This window comes from Columba livia, chromosome 21, assembly GCF_036013475.1.
Source record: "Columba livia isolate bColLiv1 breed racing homer chromosome 21, bColLiv1.pat.W.v2, whole genome shotgun sequence".
Lineage (NCBI taxonomy): Eukaryota > Metazoa > Chordata > Aves > Columbiformes > Columbidae > Columba > Columba livia.
Window position 1 is genome coordinate 3,247,165 of NC_088622.1, and position 20,136 is coordinate 3,267,300.

General features: G+C 46.7%; 1 protein-coding gene across 9 annotated transcripts in view; it reads left to right on the forward strand.

Annotated features, from left to right (window-relative positions):
* Window positions 1–20,027, forward strand: part of PIK3CD (phosphatidylinositol-4,5-bisphosphate 3-kinase catalytic subunit delta) — a 35,616-nt gene extending 15,589 nt beyond the window's left edge. For 8 of the 9 annotated variants that reach the window (XM_065037482.1, XM_065037487.1, XM_065037486.1 and 5 more), the window contains 22 exons: window positions 79–242; window positions 1,326–1,554; window positions 2,001–2,230; window positions 3,076–3,255; window positions 3,902–4,051; window positions 4,356–4,445; window positions 5,061–5,282; window positions 8,095–8,191; window positions 8,552–8,682; window positions 9,551–9,610; window positions 9,778–9,945; window positions 10,736–10,857; window positions 11,022–11,165; window positions 11,855–11,954; window positions 12,793–12,971; window positions 13,174–13,283; window positions 13,512–13,590; window positions 13,819–13,986; window positions 14,738–14,861; window positions 15,735–15,880; window positions 16,121–16,253; window positions 16,796–20,027. In XM_065037482.1, coding sequence (XP_064893554.1) covers window positions 102–242; window positions 1,326–1,554; window positions 2,001–2,230; window positions 3,076–3,255; window positions 3,902–4,051; window positions 4,356–4,445; window positions 5,061–5,282; window positions 8,095–8,191; window positions 8,552–8,682; window positions 9,551–9,610; window positions 9,778–9,945; window positions 10,736–10,857; window positions 11,022–11,165; window positions 11,855–11,954; window positions 12,793–12,971; window positions 13,174–13,283; window positions 13,512–13,590; window positions 13,819–13,986; window positions 14,738–14,861; window positions 15,735–15,880; window positions 16,121–16,253; window positions 16,796–16,933 — 3,141 coding nt within the window. In that variant the 5' untranslated portion in view covers window positions 79–101 and the 3' untranslated portion in view covers window positions 16,934–20,027. The remainder of the gene's footprint in view (window positions 1–78; window positions 243–1,325; window positions 1,555–2,000; window positions 2,231–3,075; window positions 3,256–3,901; window positions 4,052–4,355; window positions 4,446–5,060; window positions 5,283–8,094; window positions 8,192–8,551; window positions 8,683–9,550; window positions 9,611–9,777; window positions 9,946–10,735; window positions 10,858–11,021; window positions 11,166–11,854; window positions 11,955–12,792; window positions 12,972–13,173; window positions 13,284–13,511; window positions 13,591–13,818; window positions 13,987–14,737; window positions 14,862–15,734; window positions 15,881–16,120; window positions 16,254–16,795) is intronic. The other variant, XR_010467410.1, reaches the window with a different exon arrangement.
* The last annotated feature ends 109 nt before the right edge of the window (window positions 20,028–20,136 follow it).

The following is a 20,136-nucleotide window of genomic DNA, read 5'->3' on the forward strand; positions in this document are numbered from 1 at the left end:
ATTGATGTTCTGCAGAGCCCAGCACAGATTGGGCTGTTTTGTAGTCAGCAGCAACAGACTTTTTCCCTTTTCTTGCAGGTGGTAGCTCAGAAGTGAGCAGGATGCCCCCAGGCATTTACTGCCCTATGGAATTCTGGTCTAAGGGGGAAAACCAAAACATCCAGGTGGACTTTCTGCTGCCCACAGGCATATACTTAAACCTCTCCGTGTCCTGCAATGCCAGCTTGGGCACCATCAAGCAGGTAACAGTCTAGTTCTGCAGTCTTACATACAATTCCTGTAACAAGGGGTCTGTTCTTGGGCAACACCTGGGGAAATATGTTTGGTCTTAAAGTCAAGTGCCAGCCCATCCCTCTCTTGCCTCGCAGGAACTGAATACTGGAAGTTGGGAATAGTAATGGCACAGAGGATTTTTCTTACTGCTTCATTTGAGGAATAAAATGCTGTAGTGAAACCACATGTACAAAAAAATGTAGCTGCTTCCTTGTTTCCCTGGGCAGACACGGGGTTAGGGGAGAGTGAAGGAAAACACTGGAGAAGGTTTTCTCTGCAGCAGCAACCTGGCCTGGATGAGTCACAGATCACAAGGGACAGGAGCACAGTGCCAGATTATTCCAAGTTTTCTCATGCTGCGATTTTCACATTAAAAAAAACACAAACCAAAAAAACCCTGAGTAGAGCTGATTGGTTCCAGCTGTGAGTTACAGGTCTGTGTTGTGCAGCCAGTCGGCCGGCTGGGTCAGACCAGAGGCCCATCTGCTCCGGGTTTTGTCTCCTGTAGCAGGCGCTTAGGATGAGAGTGAAGAAATGAAATATGAAGAGTCATGTGGAAGTGCTGTCCGCTGGGAGTGAGGGATCTTTGGGAACTGGATAGTGTCAAGAAGACTTTGGAAAAGTTCTTGGCTCTTGTCACAGATTTCGTGTTACTGGGGGCAAGTTACTTAACCTGATTTTGCTTCCAGGGGGAGTAAAACCTCTGTTTCACAAGGCTAGCAGCCAGCAGGTGCTTACCATGAGGTGTGCAGGTGGGGTTATTTAAATACACAGGTCGAGGGATTTACTTTGCCTGTAACAAACAGCAAGCAGAAAAAATTGAAATAAATGCACTTGCAAATAAATCTGCTCAGCAGTTCAGCATGAGCTGGAGCCACCAGACATGGCTGGAAAGCAGCTGGTGGTTGCAAGCCCAGGAAGGCTGTGAGAAGGTTTGACTGGGCATCGCCTTCGTGGATGGGGTATCTCGGGAGAGGGAGGTTGTGCGGTGACAGTGAGATGAAGAGGTTGTGGCAGTGCAGGAGTTTCACCTCGCTGTCGCTCTGGTGCAGGTGGTGTGGAAACACGCTCAGTATGAGCCGCTCTACCACATGCTCAGTGATCCCGAGGCCTATGTCTTCACGTGCATCAACCAGACGGCAGAACAGCAAGAGCTGGAGGACGAGCAGCGGCGGCTTTGTGACATCCAGCCCTTCCTACCCGTACTGCGGCTTGTGGCTCGAGAAGGTGACAGAGTCAAGAAGGTTATTAACTCCCAGATCAGCCTACTCATTGGGAAAGGTCAGTTCCCCATTGCTGGTCTCGCTAGGAGCGGGGCAGCTGTGTTGTGTGTAGGTGAAATGTGCTTCTGTCCCAGACAGCCTCGCTACCTATGGAATAGTGACGGAGCCCTGCTTGTGCAGGAGATTAAATTATTAAATTATTATTGTTAATAGCAAATTTGGTCTCTGGTGGATCTGGTAAGGGAACTCTGTGTGTGTAGACCCAAGATGGGTGATCTTTCCTGCTGGCAGAAGGCTATAGTAATTGAGTCAGTGCAATCGTATTAATAGTAAATACGTAAATAGTAAAGTGTTTATTAGTAGCTTGGTTGACTCTTCTTTATTTGGCCAAATGTTAAGCATGTGTTTAGGAAGACTGTTTCACAGATGCTTGGTTATCCAAGGCTGATTTCCACTGCTGGGTGCAGATGGTTATTTTGCCTTTCTTTCTTACTCTCCACTTAGGTTTGCACGAGTTCGACTCTGTGCAGGATCCAGAGGTGAACGATTTCCGCACCAAAATGTGCCAGTTCTGCGAGGAGAGAGCAGCAAAGCGGCAGCAGCTCAGCTGGGCAGCTTGGATGGAGTACAACTTCCCCTTGCAGCTGGAGCCCATGGCCAAAGCCTTGGGCACTGGTCCTCTCCATACCCCCACCAAGAACATTTTTGTCAACGTCAAGTTTCAGTCTGGCGGGGTAAAGCACAAACTTTTCTGTGACAATGTTTAACTGGTTCTGTGCTTTCCATTTCGGGAACCTTTGGGCATTTGGAGACAGAATAATGTGTGCGTGGACAGTGTTTCCATGTGTTCATCTTCATTCTCCAGATTCCTTTGCCTGTGGAGATGGTTGGGAGGGAGACTCTGAGCCTCCAGCCAAGGGAGCAGTTGCTCTTCCTGAACATGCATTGGGTGTACTGGTTAGCTCGTAGCTGAGGCTGCATGCACTTGTGTTGGAAAGCTTTTTGGTTTTTGGGTAGAAGAGGAGCACGGAATCCAATATATGCCTTTCCTTTTGAAGCCCATGAGTCTGCTCAGCTCATGCTCAGCAAACACTGCTTGCAGGCCGTGGTCTGTGTTGAACAGGGGCCCCTGTTCTTGCCTGCTACCCCTGGTTAGCGTGATTTTTGCATGTTGTGCCTGGGCATGAAGCAGGAGCCGTCCCCATGGGAGAAGGGTTTCCCTGAGCAGTGTGTTTGAGCGTGTGACCCTAACCACCCTCTGCCTGGCTGGCGGAATGACAGGGGGAAGATTTTTAATGACTAGTAACCACATGAACTGGTGATTCTGCTAAAACTGGACTTGAAGTTCCCGATTTCCAGCCTTGTGCTTGTGCTGCTGAAACATTCTCCTGCACAGTTTGGCAAACATCCCTACTTATTTGCTTATGTGTGTGTGGGGGTAATTCTCCCTTCATGTCCTTGTCTTTATTGTCAGCAATGGGAGTGTTGTTACCTATCTGCTGAGCTACTGCTGCTCCTTGTGCTGATTTCAGCCCTTTGCTGGTGTTTGACAGTGTGTGCTGTGTTGTTGGGATTGCAGGAGAGCTTCACTTTCCAGATCTCCCCAAAGGAGTTCCCCATCACGTTAATGAGCTATGCTATCAAGAAGCAGGCTACTGTCTTCCGCCACGAGACACTGGAGAACCCCGAGGACTACACCCTGCAGGTGAATGGGAAATGCGAGTACCTCTATGGAAACTACCCTCTGTACCAGTTCCAGGTGAGCCTTTTGTCTTGCTTTATCAATCAGTCTGTTCCCATATGGCCTCCTCTTGCTGGGAGGGTGGATTGAGATGTATTATCTTCCATCGAGGAGGCAGGGCTATTTGCAGGAATGCAACGCCTCAGTGACAGGACCTGGATGGTACTTAGGGCAAGGGATACTTCTAGCAACCTTATGGGTTTGGGAGGCGAGTGATCTAAGCCCATCTCTGGGCCCCAAGTGCTGTGTAAATACATTTATAGATTATAGTTCTGGAAACGTCTGTTTGCTTGCATGATGGGCTGGGGGTTATCTTGCTGAAAGTTGGGCAAGTGATCCTGTCCCCTGTGTTCCCCTGGCAGGGAAAACTGCTGCTGGGAGTGCTGAGTCCTTCTCAGTGTTTTTCCTTAATGCAGCCATTTGAGGCAGCTGATGAAATGCCAGCTATAAAAGGCACTTCATATTCTCAGTTCTGGCAACATGAGTCTAGTGAGCTGCAGGTTTATAAAGCAAGAGGAGATAATTTGAAACTGAATTTTGATTGTTGCTGTGTCCTTTCCGTACTCCTTCCACCCGTTTCTGCTTCAGCCAGCTCTGATTTGCTTGGCTGCTCTTGCCTGCTGGGCTCTGTTTCATCCATGCTGACTCTGGCCTCTCTCTGCAGTATATTCGCAGCTGCCTGCACCGAGGCCTCACGCCCCACCTGACCATGGTTCACTCCTCCACCATCATTGCCATGAGAGATGAGCAAACCAACTGCATTGCCAGCCCCCCGAAGATGCCTGTCAAGCCTCCCCCGCTCCCTAAGAAAAAGGTAGAATGGCACAGTGACCCTGTGGAGTCACCCTCAACTCCTCTCTTGATGGAGATGCTGGTCTGGTTCTCCCTGCCTCTCTCGGGACATGTTCCTAGGAAGGGCCTAAGAGCTGGGAGTTTCCAGTCAGCCTCCCAGCTCCCTCCAGCACTTCCCTGGTTGTCGCAGACTTCGTGCTGCCCACCTGCAGTGCAATGCTCTTTTCTGTTGGAACAAAAAGCACGCGATGAGAGATGAGGTCTGGCACTGGCTTGACAAGTCTTTGTTGCATCCATTTCTGATGGGAACCCTTTTCTCTTTCTAGCCAAACTATGGTTCTCTCTGGTCCTTGGAGCAGCCTTTCTACATTGAACTGGTACAAGGCAGCAAGGTCAATGCAGATGAGAGGATGAAGGTAGGTACTGACTCAGTTAGGGGTTTTGGTTTTGTGCTTTGGCTTTCCTAGTTGCATCTGTCTCATTTGGGTGGTGAGGAAAGCAGGGGCCAACAGCTTGATCTCACATGATCCTCCATGACGCTTCATTCAGCCTTTGGGCAGTTTCTAAACTGCAGCACAACAGGAAGGGGAAGGGAACTTGCGAGCCAGCAACAGAGCAATGCATTCTTAGAAACACTCCCCTGCAAAAGCTTCTGAGTAGCAAACAGAGCTGCTGCCCTGTGGTGATATCGCTTGGCAGCCGTGTGGAGGGGCCGGGAAGTCTACAGAAAGCAGAGCAGTAGAAATTCAGCTCTCAGAGAATCATTCCCATCATTCCCATACCAATGGATTACCCAAGCATTTTTCAGTGATTAAGCAGATCTTGCAAGCCCACATGAAATAAAAAGATAACCATGCCCTTACTGAAGTTGAGCAAAGAGGAAGATTAAGGAACTTAATGCATCAGTGAGTTGGGAAAGACACAGGAGTAGGGCAGTTCTGTTCAGGAGAGTGTCCCATTCCTCTTCTCATCATGTCTGCAGCAAACAGGTCTGTGGATTCATGGTGTTCTCTTATTTCTCTGTCCCCCAGCTGGTGGTGCAAGCAGGTCTCTTTCACGGCAATGAGATGCTGTGCAAGACAGTGTCAAGCTCTGAAGTGAACGTCTGTTCAGAACCGGTGTGGAGGCAGCGCCTGGATTTTGATATTAACATCTGTGATCTTCCCCGTATGGCTCGGCTCTGCTTTGCCCTCTATGCTGTCATCGAGAAGGCAAAGAAGGCACGTTCCACCAAGAAGAAGTCCAAGAAAGCTGTAAGTAAAGCCAGCGTGGGACTGAGCCTGGCTTGCTGGTGTGGGGGGGCATGGGACACCATTCTGAATCAAACGCTTGTTGCTTCTAGAAAGACCATTAAGGAACATAGCCAGCATCTGAATGCACATAAAGAGGAATAATTTGTGTTAATGTCTCTGTTTTGCTGTTCCACAACTTCCTTGTTTTGTAGTTGAGGTTAAACCGTCTTCTGTGTTGCATCTTCTTTCTAGTAAGGTCTTTCCTGCAAATCCCCCATGGAGCAAATTAACGGCTAAGAAGGGGGAAGAAAATGAGGAATGTAAATGCTGATTACGGCAAAGCTTTAGGTGAGGTGAAATGAAGGTGCAGAATCCTCAAGGTTGTTGTTCAGATGCTGCAAACTGAGGACAGAAATGTTAAATCACTTTGGAAGGTCTTGTTTTGAGCTTCTGAATCAGAGATGTAGATATTTCTCACTTTTTCACCTCTATTCCAAAACTTCTAACTCATTAATTATTCATAACTAAAACTAGATCTAAGTGCAGCCTGTAATTGAATTGCTGGTTTCCCAGTGTTGTAACTTAAGCAAGATGCCTCTAGCTCTTTGCATGCAAAGAGTTTTCTTTATGAGCAACAAATGCATTTTTTCCTCTGCAAATTATTGTTTCTGCAGCCACAAGAACACTGTTGCCATGTTTTAAAGAGGGGATTAGTCATGCCATCTTTACTAGAGTGCGGAGAAATGAGGGACTGATAAATGTGATCACAGAAAATTTCGGTCTCAGTTCTGCCAGCTCCGTTTCACGGAGCTTGGCTGTGCTGACATCAATAGGGTTTTTGGGGTTACGGTGTGTTAATGTCTGGGGAGCACAGGCAGCCCACGAGTCCTGCTCATGTGGACCAGTTTCTGGGTTGGAGACTTCAGACTGGAAACATTTTGAGGCCAGGACCAGGATCAGCATTTTAATTGTTGTTTTTTACTTAAGAATAGCAGAACTCCAGCTCCTGCTGGAGGCTTCTCCAACAGAATATCTGATTCATCCACAAGCTGCATTTTTGTGGTCACACTGGACCAATTTTCAATTTTGAAGCAGTCGGAAGGAAATGTTGCTATTCTGATTGACAAAACAAAACCAGCCTGCTTAGCTGTGTTGTTAAGAGGATCTTGTTCTTGTGTGTTCAGGTATTGGGGAAAGGTGGATGCATTCTGGTGAGCTCTTAATATAAAATCACAGTTTGCTGGAGCTGAGCTCTGCAGAAATTGATTTTTCCACATGGTCAGCTGCAGCTGATTGAAAATGATTGGTAAGAGGAGATTACAGTCAAGTGCACCCTGATTTTTGTTTTTGATTAATAACCTTTTTGCTCGCTTTGCTCACAGCGCTCAGAGGTTCATCACATGTGTGTTGTTTGTCTGTGCAGACCGTCCAGAGCAGAGATTTGGGACTAAATAATTTACTACCACAAAAGCAGGCGTGCTTGCAGACTGCCTGGATGAGTCAGAGGGTTAATGTCACCCCGAGGGTTGGCTCTCAGTGTTTCTCTAAGTCATGCAGCAGATATTTCTGTCTTTACAGTGCTGAATCGTTGCTTTGCTGGACCTTATCCACCCAAAATCTTGCCTTGCGTTTTGGCAGGCCCTGCGCTGTGGTTTGATGTCATTTGCTCTGTTAGGAGAGGTTATTGCTGGCGGTGGTGTTTTGTTTGGCTTTTCCCTATGATCTAGATGCTGATGTCTCGAATGGGATTTTACTGAAGATACCTACTCTAATCAAATCAACTCAGAGGTTTGTGACAGGCCACTTGGAAGTGATTCATTTTGTCACATTAGGGGAAACGCTGACTTTGGTCCACCAAGTCCTTTGGTGAACCTTCAGGGGAAGCCTGAGATGTTCCCTAGAATGTCTCAGTGGAAAGAGATGTCTTGCTGTGCTTCCTTTCAAATATTACACTGTTTGTGAGTGCGTCTGTGTTGATTTTTTCCTTGCAGCTTCTTTGCCAGTCGGTTTTTGTGCTAGCGTGTGCTTGAGCCTTGGTGCTTTTTGAGCAGCTGAGTGAAATGCTGCTGTTGCTGAAACCGTTCTATGAAGTAAACTGTTCCGTTTGGGGAACCTGAGTGCAGGAAATCTTGGGTCACTTGTGGAACGTGTCTGTCTGCTCTGGTGGTGGGTGAGAGCAGGGAGACTGTCCCAGTCACTTCACTCCCCAAAATCAGACTTGGCTTGTGTGACTGGGTTGGCTTGTGGGTTTTATTTTGGGGGGTTTTGTGAGAGATTGGCAGCAGAAAGTTTGATTTCTATAGATAGTGTTTATTAATGTATAAAGGAGCCAACCCTTTTCTTTCCATTGTCTGATAAATCCAGCATTCTTTGCCTAGTTTTCTGAAGTCATGTTAACTCTGTGTTCCCTGTTTCAAAATCAAGGTTCTTCTCCCTCCTCTCAAATTGTGAAATATATGAAGTATGTATGTCATAGCTCCTTCAAGTCCCATCAAGTGTAGAGTTGCAAGGCCTTACCAGAAACTTAGAGAGTCTTCAGCTATGCAAAATATTGAGTGGTGAAGTTTTAGACATATTTGTGAGGAGTGTTTGGTGCCATTCAGCACTACCCAAAAGACCCCAGGTTTTGGCAAATATCTGAATTTTATACTGTCATATACTCTGACTGTAGAAGAGCTTCAAAGGTAAGCAGACAGGCATGGCTACCTGGGGTGGTATATTCTTTACAGCAACTCACTTTGCATGGGGATATCTCACTTTCTCCTTAGTTTTTCTCATCCCTTCACCCAGCTTTTGCAGTTACAGCACCCAAATGAGCTGCTTTGCTTTGCAGGACTGCCCGATCGCCTGGGTGAACGTCATGCTCTTTGACTACAAGGACCAGCTGAAAACAGGGGAGTGCTGTTTGCACATGTGGTCCTCCTTTCCAGGTATGTCAGGAGACAGAGCTGCTGGATTGTTTTGTGCCTTTAATCTCCACTACAAAGACAAGAGATGCCCTGTACCCTGTATTGCTGTGCAGTTTTTGCAGGAGGGGCCAGAACAGTTCAGACTGTCAGACCCAGTATGATTACTGCTCAAAATTGTGCCCTGCCAAGACGAAGGCCTTGTTTTGCTTGGCATGAGAAGTTGCTGCTGTTCTAAGATGTCATGTATACTTTGCTTTTGAGGGGTCAGGGAAATGCAGTGAGCGGCCAGGGCCAGGCTGTGTCCAGTGCCAGAGCTGAAGCAGCCTGTGCTCTGCTCTCTGGAGCAAAGCTTTTCATGGGTTGATGTACTTTGCTTTTCAGATGAGAAAGGGGAACTTCTGAACCCCATGGGCACGGTGCAGTGCAATCCCAACACAGAAAGTGCAGCAGCCCTGGTCATCTGTTTCCCCAGCGTTGCATCACACCCCGTGTATTACCCGTCATTTGAGCAGGTAGGAACACGGACACTTTGTTTGGGAGGAATTCCCTAGCTTTGCTGGTGCAGGAGCACATTCTGTCACTGTCTCTTGGGTGGCCGTTGACAGGGACTGGGTGCACACAAATTTGATGAGTAGATCTTGTTAATTGAAAATTTGACGACTTCTCTTTACTAATGGACCTTTGAGTGAATACTTTTCCAAGCTGTGAATTCCTGAGGTAAAACTGCTCTCATAGATGAGCATTTGTTTCAAAAGTGGGTTTAACTGAGGCACCTTTAAACTGCAGACAGTGTTAGGAAGGAAGAATAAAAGGGGAAATGAGTGAAAGTAGACAGCTTGTTCCCTTTCAGCACAGCATGATAACACGCCGTGTGGTATAGGGATTTTCCATCTGTCACTGCAACTGGCCAAACACTTAAAGTGGAAGAAGAAATGTGCCCATTACAGGAAAGAAAGGAGATCTGCGCTGCCAGGGCCATATACACATGCTGCCCCATGGCGCATGTTCTGGCTCAGAAGCTTTAACAGATCGGGCCAGTGTACAGGGCGGCTTGGGCAGCGCTGCTCTGAGAATCTGGAGCGGTTCGTGTTAGCCTGGAGCTCCGTGGCCCAGAGCCCTCGTTGACGAGCCGTATAGGTGTGCCAATGTGCCCTTTGGGGAAAGGACTCATCTGTTGTTGTTGCAACCAGGGAAGGGGCTCTGTGGGCAGTTACACCTCTGAGCAGAGGGGTCCTGCTGAGTGTGTTACCTCCTGAGTACGTCACCCCTTCTCCAGAAGCGGCAAGTGACTCTAATACAGCATAAACACCTGAAGTGATGGTGAGCTGGAAGTGCAGAGGAAAGGAGGAGCCTTTCTCAGACTCTTTATTTGTGTCCCAGCTGCTGGAGTTGGGGAGGAATGGAGAACCACCCCGTGCTGCACCAGAGGATCCTGAGGAGGTGAGTCTTCTGGCATCAGTTTCTCAGCAATGTGCAGATCGTTACATGTTTCCACCTTACCCCTAACCACCTTTTTTCACCAAACTGGGTCATGCCCAGTCCTACAAGGTCTCTCTGGGTTGGGACTGAGCCCTGTGTATGCTCTTTGCTGTGATTCCCATGAGCAGAAGCTGCAGCTGAAGGAGATCCTGGAGCGGAGGAGCCACACTGAACTATATGAGCACGAGAAAGACCTGGTGTGGAAGATGAGATACGATATCCGCGACCAGTACCCGCAAGCTTTAGCGAAGCTGCTCATCATCACCAAATGGAACAAGCATGAAGATGTTGCCCAGGTGAGGATGCTGGGGTTGGCAGCCAGGGCTCTCTTTTTGAGTGTCTACATCCCTGTGTTGTGTTTGGGAGGCCAGCTTAGCAGGGATGTTTCTCAGTGCCCTGTGCAGGTACGTTTGGCATCAAGGCTGAGGAAGATTTTCTGTTCTTAATTAGTGACTGTGAACGTTTGCTGAGTGGTACCCAGCCAAGCTGACATTTAGTTCTTCTAGGCTCCATTTAACTCTGTGCTGTCCCAGACTCATTACTGACCAACAAGGTCTTGCTTATTCTCTCTAGAAACTGGAGACAAGGAAAAAAACTGTTTAATTCATTGCAGAAATAGGATCTGCATTGGGTATTCTTAACTGATAGTGAGAGACCAGCACAAGCTGCCTCAGGGGGTCAGTGAATCTGTTCCACTGAGAACATCCGACATGAGTTAAGGATGGTCTCTGTGCTGCTCATCCCTCCTTCTAAAGGTCCCTTTTTAGTCTACATTATTATGCTGCGGAAAGTGCTTTTCCCAAAGAGCTTATTCCAGTGATTGTGGTACAGCAAACATAACCGTGCTGTGGACTTGGATGGCTCCTCCTGTCAGCCTTCCTAGAAAGCTGAGACTGATGGTTTTTGACCCGGTGTCTGCAAACTTGCTCTATAAATCTATAATCTATAAATAGTGACTGAGACAGAGATTTCACCTCCCACAAAGGAGCTCCTCCTCCAGCAGTAGAATTTGAGATATTTATCCGTTGTCATAAAAAATATTGTTCCTTTTTTTGCTACTACTTTATTTTTTTTTTTCCTTTACAGATGATTTCCCTGCTCCAGACCTGGCCAGAGCTGCCTGTCCTGAATGCCTTGGAGCTGCTGGATTTCAGCTTTCCTGACCGCTATGTTGGTTCCTTTGCTATCAACTCATTAAAGAAGCTGACGTAAGTGTTCACCACAAGGGATATGCGGAGCCCCTTTCTATTTATGTTTATGGCTGCTGATGGGGACTGTGAACAAGGCTGACAGTCTTGTCTTCACAGTTTTTGCAAGTATGTTTGTTGCAGTAAAGATAAGGTTGTCTTTTATTTTTCCTTTCTGTCCACAGAGATCATGAATTGTTCCAATACCTGCTACAGCTCGTCCAGGTGCTTAAGTACGAATCCTACTTAGACTGTGAATTAACCAAGTTCCTGCTGGACAGGGCGTTATCCAACCGCAAGATTGGCCACTTCCTCTTCTGGCACCTGAGGTAAAGACCAAATGTTTTAGGCTTTTTCTCAGTAATCGAGTGAAACCAACATTTACTGGTTTCCTAATTGCTCTGTGAAGTGAGACAGCAAGCGTGTCTGCATGTACAGATGCCAGGGTATTTATTTAAAGGCCTTGGCTGTCCTTTAGCCAGTGTCTTTCATCAAAGCTTTGCTGGGATTACCAAAACCCAGGAACTGCTGCTTTTTACTTTCCAAGACTGAATAAGTATTCTTCCAGGAGGACATAAAAGCTTTGTTTGTTTGTTATTTTTTTTCTTTTGTTGTGGTGGTGGTTGGATTAGTTCCTGTTTTCAGAATTTATCTATGTATATCTCTATATATATCTCCACATGCCTGGGATTTGAAATTTACTCTGGACATCCATGGCCTTGTGCCAGCCCTGAGCCAGAGGCTCTGAACTGTCCTTGCTCCTTAAGCAATGTCCTCAAAGGAGGGGTCAGTGATTTAGTCATCCAGAAAAATGTCTCATCATTTCAAGCAATGTTTTTTCTACATCACCTTCTGGGGTGGCTGCATTTTTTTTCCCTCCCCAGCACATAAAAAGAATCTAAACAGCAGCTGATATTCTGGACCCCCCTTCTCCCCCTTTCCTTGTGCTGGCACGAATGGGAGAATTAGTCACTGGCGGCGCTGAGTCAGAATTGCTTTAACCTCCCTTCTCCCCCAGGTCAGAAATGCACGTTCCTGCAGTTGCCTTGAGGTTTGGCCTGATCCTGGAAGCATACTGCCGAGGCAGCACCCACCACATGAAAGTTTTGATGAAACAGGTAAAAATTGCTTTTAAACATAAGGTGGGCTTCCCTGTTGCGTGGAGCTGCTTCTCAGCTGTTAACATTTCCAACATAATGTCACCAGTAAGACAAAAAGAGCCTTTCAACTGCATTATTGGTTTTGGCGTATCCTATTAAGAGCCCGGAGTTCCCTATCACATGTGACTTTGCTCATCTCTTACTCACTCGCACAAAGTACACTACGTGTCCAGAATGGTTAGAAACGTTCAAACACCGTTATGAGCTGAGTTGGGTGAGTTACCAGTGAGCAGGAGCTGATCACAGCTGACTCTGGGATTTGGAGCAGTGCACTCTTCCCTTCACTAGCTGTGTGGAGGTAATTCTGCCATTTGTTCGCTCTAAAACTTCTACATTGTATATCAAGGCTCCCTGTACCTAACTCAGAAGTGAGGGACGGTCATACCCAAGATATGCCCACAAACCAGAGCTGCTTCTATTTTCAAGACCAAGTGGTACTTTTACATAACCAGAACTCCCCAAAAGCACAAGAGGGCTGGGGCTGCAGGTCTCAGCCTCACTCTTTCAGCCACTGCACCTCACTTCTTCCTTTGGTGCTCGATAACGTGCATTATTCCTGGTGCAGTCACTGCTTTGCAGTGCATTTGTGCCCAGCAGAATAGCCATAACTATTATGGATCTCCCTCAAGGAGCTACTACTAAAGTTGTTTTGCTGGAATGTGTGAAATTGCCACAACTTGAAGAGAAAGTAAGAGACACAACCAAGGTTTACATTTCACAGTAGAGTTTAATAGTTGTAAACTGTCCAGGAGTTTCCTATTTGTTAACCCCGTTCCATCCCTCTCTTTTCTTTCAGGGAGAAGCGCTCAACAAGATGAAAGCTCTGAATGACTTTGTTAAAGTGAGTTCTCAGAAGGCCACCAAGCCCCAGACCAAGGAGATGATGCACGTCTGCATGAAGCAGGAAACGTATCTCGAAGCACTTTCCCACCTCCAGTCCCCCCTGAACCCCAACATTATCCTCGCAGAAGTCTGGTAAGGAAAACTGCTGCGTCTCTTAACCTGTGCCGCAGGCTTTGTTCGGCAGCAGAGCCAGGCTTCTGGTTACCCCACGGTCCTCTTTGCTCACAGAAGGCACCAATCTGTTGGTGTTTGTAGATGCTGTTGAATTTGCAGCTTGGACAGCCGCCTTTTTAATAGACGGAAACTCTGATGGTGATATTTTTGTTTCCTCTAGTGTGGATCAGTGCACCTTTATGGACTCCAAAATGAAACCTTTATGGATTGTGTTTAATAATGAAGAGACAGGTGGAGGTGGAGTGGGTATCATTTTTAAAAATGGCGATGGTAAGTCTTTAAAGGATATATTCTCGCAGGCATAGTGTTCTCAAGTGTTTGTTGTGATGAGTGAGCCTAAATGAGGCCCATTAAGATGGTGTGTAAATTAGGACCATCAGTGTGATAAGAGGTTTTTTTGACAGTAATCTGGAGATGTAATGAACTCTGCAAGAGCACCAGAGCAGGGGAGAGCAGGAGGTACTGATGAGCCATTTTTCTTTTGTAATTGCTGCACAGATCTTCGTCAGGACATGCTGACCCTGCAGATGATCCAGTTGATGGACATCCTGTGGAAGCAGGAGGGCCTGGACCTGAGGTGAGTGATGTGCTCACAGTTGTTCTGCTGCAACAATCACTGTCCCTGAGCTTATTTTGCCCCCAACAGGTCTGTCTAGTATTCTGTGAGCAGCTAGTCAGGTTTTGTGGTACTGAGGAGTAGAAACGCAGAGTAGATATGGAGTAGGTGAGACAGACAAAGGAAAGCTTAAAAGTCAATGCAATTCTGGGCAAGATTTCAGTGGAAGGGTTTCTTTCATCTCTGCAGGATGACCCCTTATGGCTGCCTCTCCACAGGAGACAAGACGGGGCTGATCGAGGTGGTCATGCACTCAGACACCATCGCCAACATCCAGCTGAACAAGAGCAACATGGTGGCCACCGCAGCCTTCAACAAGGACGCGCTGCTGAACTGGCTTAAGTCCAAGAACCCTGGGTGAGCGGCTTTACCTTTAACTTGGTGCTGCTTTACTGCTTCCTCCCAGCTGGAGACATCTCTTCCGCTTTGCTCCGTATTTTTACTTCAGTTATGCATATTTCCAAGGTATCCTATGGTATCTGTGGCTGCTTTACTGCCTCACGTACCACAAGGCATCATCTGGATCTTGAGCAGAAATGGCTTACTCTTTGTAAGCTTTTTTGATCTCTGATAGCTTAAAGTAGCACTGTCCACAGGCTGCGTCCAAACCTGGATCCTCCCATCGGTCCCATTACCTTCTCCAGAGGTAGATACTCATGTGGGGGCAGCTGGAAAGGGGCAGAAAGAGAAACACCAAAACCAGGAGGTGGAAGAAGCAAGCAGCACCAAAGCTGTGTAGCTTCGGGTTTTACTAGATACAGAAATAGCAGCAGCACAACCGTGCCGCTCTGATGTAGCAGGGCACCAAAAAAAATCATTCGAGGAACACGTTTTGTCTTTTGGTTCTGTGGAGATGTAGAAATGAGTTAATGTAGTTGAGACTAAACCATTTTCTTTGTGATTGTAGACACTACCTTAGTCACAGGAGTTATTGCAGCTCGTTTTTGTAAAGGGGGTACTGCCTCTGGAGAGCTACAGACATTCAAAGGCGATTCCTTTACTTTCTCCTGCAGGTTTGCATGGGGGAAGCTAAAAAAAACCCCAGTTTTTCTACTGGCAAAGTACTGGTGTTCAAAGTAAAATTCTCCTTTTTTCTTGCCCTCTTTAGTGATGCGTTAGAACAAGCTATAGAGGAGTTCACGCTTTCCTGTGCTGGGTACTGCGTGGCGACCTACGTGCTGGGGATAGGTGACCGGCACAGCGACAACATCATGATCCGGGAGACCGGCCAGGTACGGGCACTCACTGCTGCTCAGGTGCTGCGCGAGGGGCGCGAATGCTGCTTAGCAAGGGACAGGCACCCCAGAGCAACCCCTCCGCTAAGGACGTTCCTCACCTTCCAGCCCAGGCAGACTGGACACATATTCTCAATAGCTTCTGTTGTTCAGAGGGTAAATACAGTGTTATCGTTTGAATTAGTTGTGTAAGTATCACTGCCATCAGCTGCTGATACCCACTTTGAAATGGCAGTGGAGCAATTCATGCCTCTCAGACCTAAAACTGTCTGCACATGCAAACTCCTGCACCGCACTTACCAGTCTGAGGAATTACTTGGCTTCGGCAGAGTCGCAAATTGCTTGTGGTTGAGTGGTGAGCTCCTCAGTCACTGACCCAAACTGATTTATTTGTAGTCTTCTTCCCAGAAAAAGTGGTGGTTTGGTTTCTTTTCAAAAAATAGATGCAAGTGGATCAGCGTGGTTTTAATTTCACATTCATACTTGTACTGATCCCTTCTCTGTTCCACAAGAACAGCTACGAAAGGAGAGTTACAAAACCTTGTGCAGAGCATGGGCCACCCGGTTGCTGCCCACTTGAGGGAGCTGCTGCCCTGTGTGTCACAGCCTTGGGCTTGTGGCCGGGGCTTAGAGCAGCTCTGCAATCTTGCTGTAGTGCAGCAAGAAAGCCTTACCTGAGCAATTAATATTTTGTGGCAACTTCGCAATTAAATATTGCCTCTTTTCCCAAAGGAGTGCCATGGGAGAGGTCATTCTGCTCCCTCCCAAAATCCTATAGTCAGCATCTTTTGAATACAGTGACTGAGAACTCAACACTGATCAACTAAAATAGGTACTATTCTGAAAACATTTTTTTTCCTTAATTTTCAGCTGTTCCATATTGATTTTGGTCACTTTTTGGGGAACTTCAAGACTAAATTTGGTATTAACAGAGAACGAGTTCCTTTCATCTTAACCTACGACTTTGTGCATGTCATCCAGCAAGGAAAAACTAACAACAATGAGAAGTTTGAAAGGTAAGCGTTAGCAGTTAAGCTTTTTAAGCTCACAAGTTCATTCTGCCAGTGATATGTAGCCCATAGCTGACAGCTGTCTGTACTGGTGAAGGCAAATAATCTATTATCTATATGTGTTAGAGAAGGTGACAGAGCTTGGCGGCCGCCAGTGCAGACAGCAGGGCTCACGCTAATACCTGGTGTTGCTTTACGAAGTGGCTGAGCCTGCAGTCTCGATTCTTTTGCCTCGTTTTTGACCAGGTTCAGGGGTTATTGTGAAAGAGCCTACATGATCCTGAGGCGCCACGGCCTGCTCTTCCTGCACCTGTTTGCGCTGATGAAAGCTGCCGGCCTGCCAGAACTCAGCTGCTCCAAGGACATCCAGTATCTGAAGGTAAGAGAAGCAGCGTCCAGATGCGGTTAAAACTCATTTTGAACTGAGGAGGAGTTCAGCCTGGAGGGACAGATTCTTTGAAGCAAGTGAGCTCCACAAAGTACAACTAGATGTCCAATGTCCATGTGCAAGATGCTGGTGCTCAGAAAATAGCTTCAGATTCTTCAGCACAAAGGCAGTTGGTGCCTGTAGAACCAGCTTGCAGGGAGGAGAGAGAGCTCTTGGGTTGTGTTGCATTTCCCGGCCCCAGCTTGCCTCTTATATTTTGTATAGGTAGATATTTCAGTGGTTCTGGCTTTGTACAAGAGCACTAAAAAACCTGCTGTTTCCCTACACCTGACATAAAAGTAGGAAGCATGTATTTACCAGAATGAAAAATCCTCGTGCAACTACATTAACTATTAAAAGCAATAGTTACTCAATTCCTGCTTGGTATTGCTTTCAATGGAGTCATTTCTTAGTGAGTAAACATCTTAGTATTTGAGCAGTTAATTGGTTGCACTTTCTGTGGGGCTACAGCGGTTTCTGCCTGTTCCCCCCAGGACTCCCTGGCTCTTGGGAAGACAGACGAGGAGGCACTGAAGCACTTCAGGCTGAAGTTTAACGAAGCCCTGCGCGAGAGCTGGAAAACCAAAGTGAACTGGCTGGCGCACAACGTATCCAAAGACAACAGACAGTAGAGCAGCGCCAGCCCGCGCTCCTGCTGCAGGAGAACGGAGTCTCTGCACCGGGTCCAGCAACCGCAGGCGGGTTGTTAAAGACTGAACGTTGCCGTGTTGAAGGTCCTGCACTCCCCGAGATCAGACACCTCTGCATGCCTGAAAGCGTTGGACTCGTCAGCCGTGTAATCCTGTCTGCGGTAGATCTTTGGGGGACAAGGGAGAGACGTGAGGCAATAAAATTCCTGCATACAGCGAAAGGTAGGTAGATGTACTGTATCCTAAGAACTTGTTAAGCTTCAAATAATACATCTTCAAATGGAAGAGTTCAGGCAGTTGTAACATCCATCCCATGTGTTTAAGTGTCTGTTCCTATTTTCTCGAAAGTTCAGCTGAACACTGAGGACCTGCTGTCCCTGTAGCTCTGGTATAGCTCAGCTCCTAGGGCCCCACCGTTACAGCTCAGAGGCATTAACTGCACCTCGCGATTGCTCCCCGTGCCCCGTTTCAGTGTCCGCCGTGGTAGGTCAGCTGAAATACCACTGAAGCCGACTTGGACAAATTGTTTTCGTTCACATTGTGACAGGATAAAAATATCCACGCTGCCATGCGACTTTCTCTCTGCTAGGGGCCAAAGTGTCCTGAAACTAAACCGGAACCCAAAAATCCCCTGATGCCACAAGAACAGGCTTGGACTGGCCGATGGAGTAGGTGTTTTTGTTTGCTTTCCTAAGTTGGACTTCAGTTGAGCCTCAAGCAATTGCTGGGTTTCTGCATTTATTCTGTTTTTACACCTGAAACAGTAAGATCGCATTTTCAAAACGTTGGTTGCTACATTTCCCTCCTGTTGGGGTGCACCAGAGCTTGTTTGCCACCTGTTTCCCTGCGGTACGTGCACCTACAGCTCCGGAACACCGGGATGCGACGCTGAAATTCCCTGAAACACAGATGGTGCCGTTCTGTGCCCCAGTTATGTGGCCAGTCTGCCCTGCCATGCCAGGAGAAGTGTGCGTTCAGCACTGAAACACTCACAGTAAGTTGCAGCTCAGCCCTCATCTTCTTAGAAATGTTCTCTTCACACTCTTCCTCATCTCCACCGCGGTACCCGACTCCTCGGCTGTGATTAGAGCTGCTGTGCAAGGTCTGTGTGTCTGTCTGGGCTTCAGCTGCTCATCTCTGTGGTACGGAGATGCCTCCGTCTCCATCATCATCTCCATCATCTCCACCCCACCGCCCACAAGGTGCTCTCATGAATCACCTATTTCTATTTATGTGTCATATTTGCCCCCAGCTCGTGTCCTCAGCTGGTGAGCAGCTCTGAGCTCTGCTGTTGCACAGGGACAGTGAACAGGAGCCGCAGGTACTTTAAAACTGAATGTTGCCATACACTGGCTGTTCAAATCCACCTTTTTTTTCCTAAGAGGACAAATGCAAATGTCTTTGTTCTTCATCAGCTGCACAGCTAAATTAACACTGCCTTAAAAAGTAACTTCTGCCCTAAGTAGAAATGACTAGTAATAGGTAAGTAACAGCAGGTTTGGTCAGTGAATGGCATCAAACACCTTTAGTGAACTCTTCCCTCGTTACCTTTACAATAAGATGCTGGCAGATGATGATTCAGTGTCACACTGTTGCTAATTTAAACTCTAATTGAAAGTAGTGTTTGTTTTCATAAAAGATGTTACACTATTAAGTCTATTCTATACTGTTTTGTAGACATTAATATAAACCCGGTTGCCTCTCCCAGAGCAGCCACTCTAGAGAAAACAACTCATATTAACTTCAGTAATGCTTCAGATCCCCTTTTTGTCCACCTTTCCAATGATACCGTACATGACCGGGAAGCGGCCAGAACATTTCAAGGTAGAACAGTAAGAACGCTTCCAAGTGATCCAAATTACTTAATTAACACTTTCCTCTAGAACAGTTCTTCAGCAGAGTTTAATAAGCAGCTCTGCAAGTGTGTTTGCAGCAAGGAATTGTGTTTGCTGCACTGTCTCTGCATCCCAGGCCCTATTTAGTTCGTTAGCACATCTGTGTGTGCCCAGGACACCGGGAAAATGAGCAGATTAATGTGTCCACACTGACCTGCAGGAAACAAAAATCCATCTGTGCTGGAGCTGCTGATGCTTCCAGACACCAAAGAAACACCCCAGAGCCTGTGAGTATCGTCCGCTGTGACAGATCTGCTCCCACATCACAGGCGGGGAGGTGGCTGCGTGTCACCACTTCAATGAGGAGTAGGAAGATGCTTCCATTCCTCACCTCCAATTAAAAACATCCCTTACCCACTGCAAAACCTTGACGGCCTCATCCCGCTGCCCACAGCTCAGGACAGGGTTGCTCACCCTATTTTTTACGCCCAGAAAAACACATGATGCTACTTCCCAATTAAAGGGCAGGACTAGCGCACACCAGCTTAATGGGAGCTATAGAAAATGTGGTTTGCAGCCTTGCAGTTTGTACTCCGCCGTTGTTTTAGTAACATTTCCAGACAACTCAAGCCCTCTCAGAGTTGTACAGCCGTGCAAAGCAGAAGCAGCTCATGTCAGCTGCCCTTCCATTTTAAAGTGCAATAACACCAAGTTGTATCAGCGTAAACTGCAAGAACTGAGCAATTCCAAAGGTGTTTCTCAATCCAGAGTTTTACAGTGAGATTAGTCTAGAAAATCGACTTACCTCCAAGAAGTAAAACTATCCATGTGGACCTTCTTCCTTGTGCACCACTGGAATAAAAACTCCATCAAAGAGCCTTTGGCTCCAACGCAGCAGCTCACCGGGTAGTTTTCAGCAAGTTGAATTGTACTCAAGCTGGAAACTTAAATCCTTTTCAAAAATATTAAATTTCACTATAAATAAGTACCTTCTGATTTTATAAACAGGCTCAAAGCGATACCCCTTTCTAGTTCTATTTATTTGGAGATGTTTCTGTGATGATTTTTTTAACTCTGTACAAACTGATTGTGCTTATTCTGTTGCCTTTGAAAAAAAAGAAGTATTTTTTTAAGCCAAACCATGGATCTGTAAGAAATGAATGTTTACATGTTTCACTTTCAGTTGCTCCAGGTACGTGTTTTGTAAGCCGAAAAATAAAGATAATTATTGATAAATTGTACACACATGCTGCCAACGCCTTTCTATGCCAGCGAGACCAATGGAAACACAACCAAACTCTTCTAATGCCACCAGCAGAGCAAATTTCCACACTTAATGCAACTTGAGTC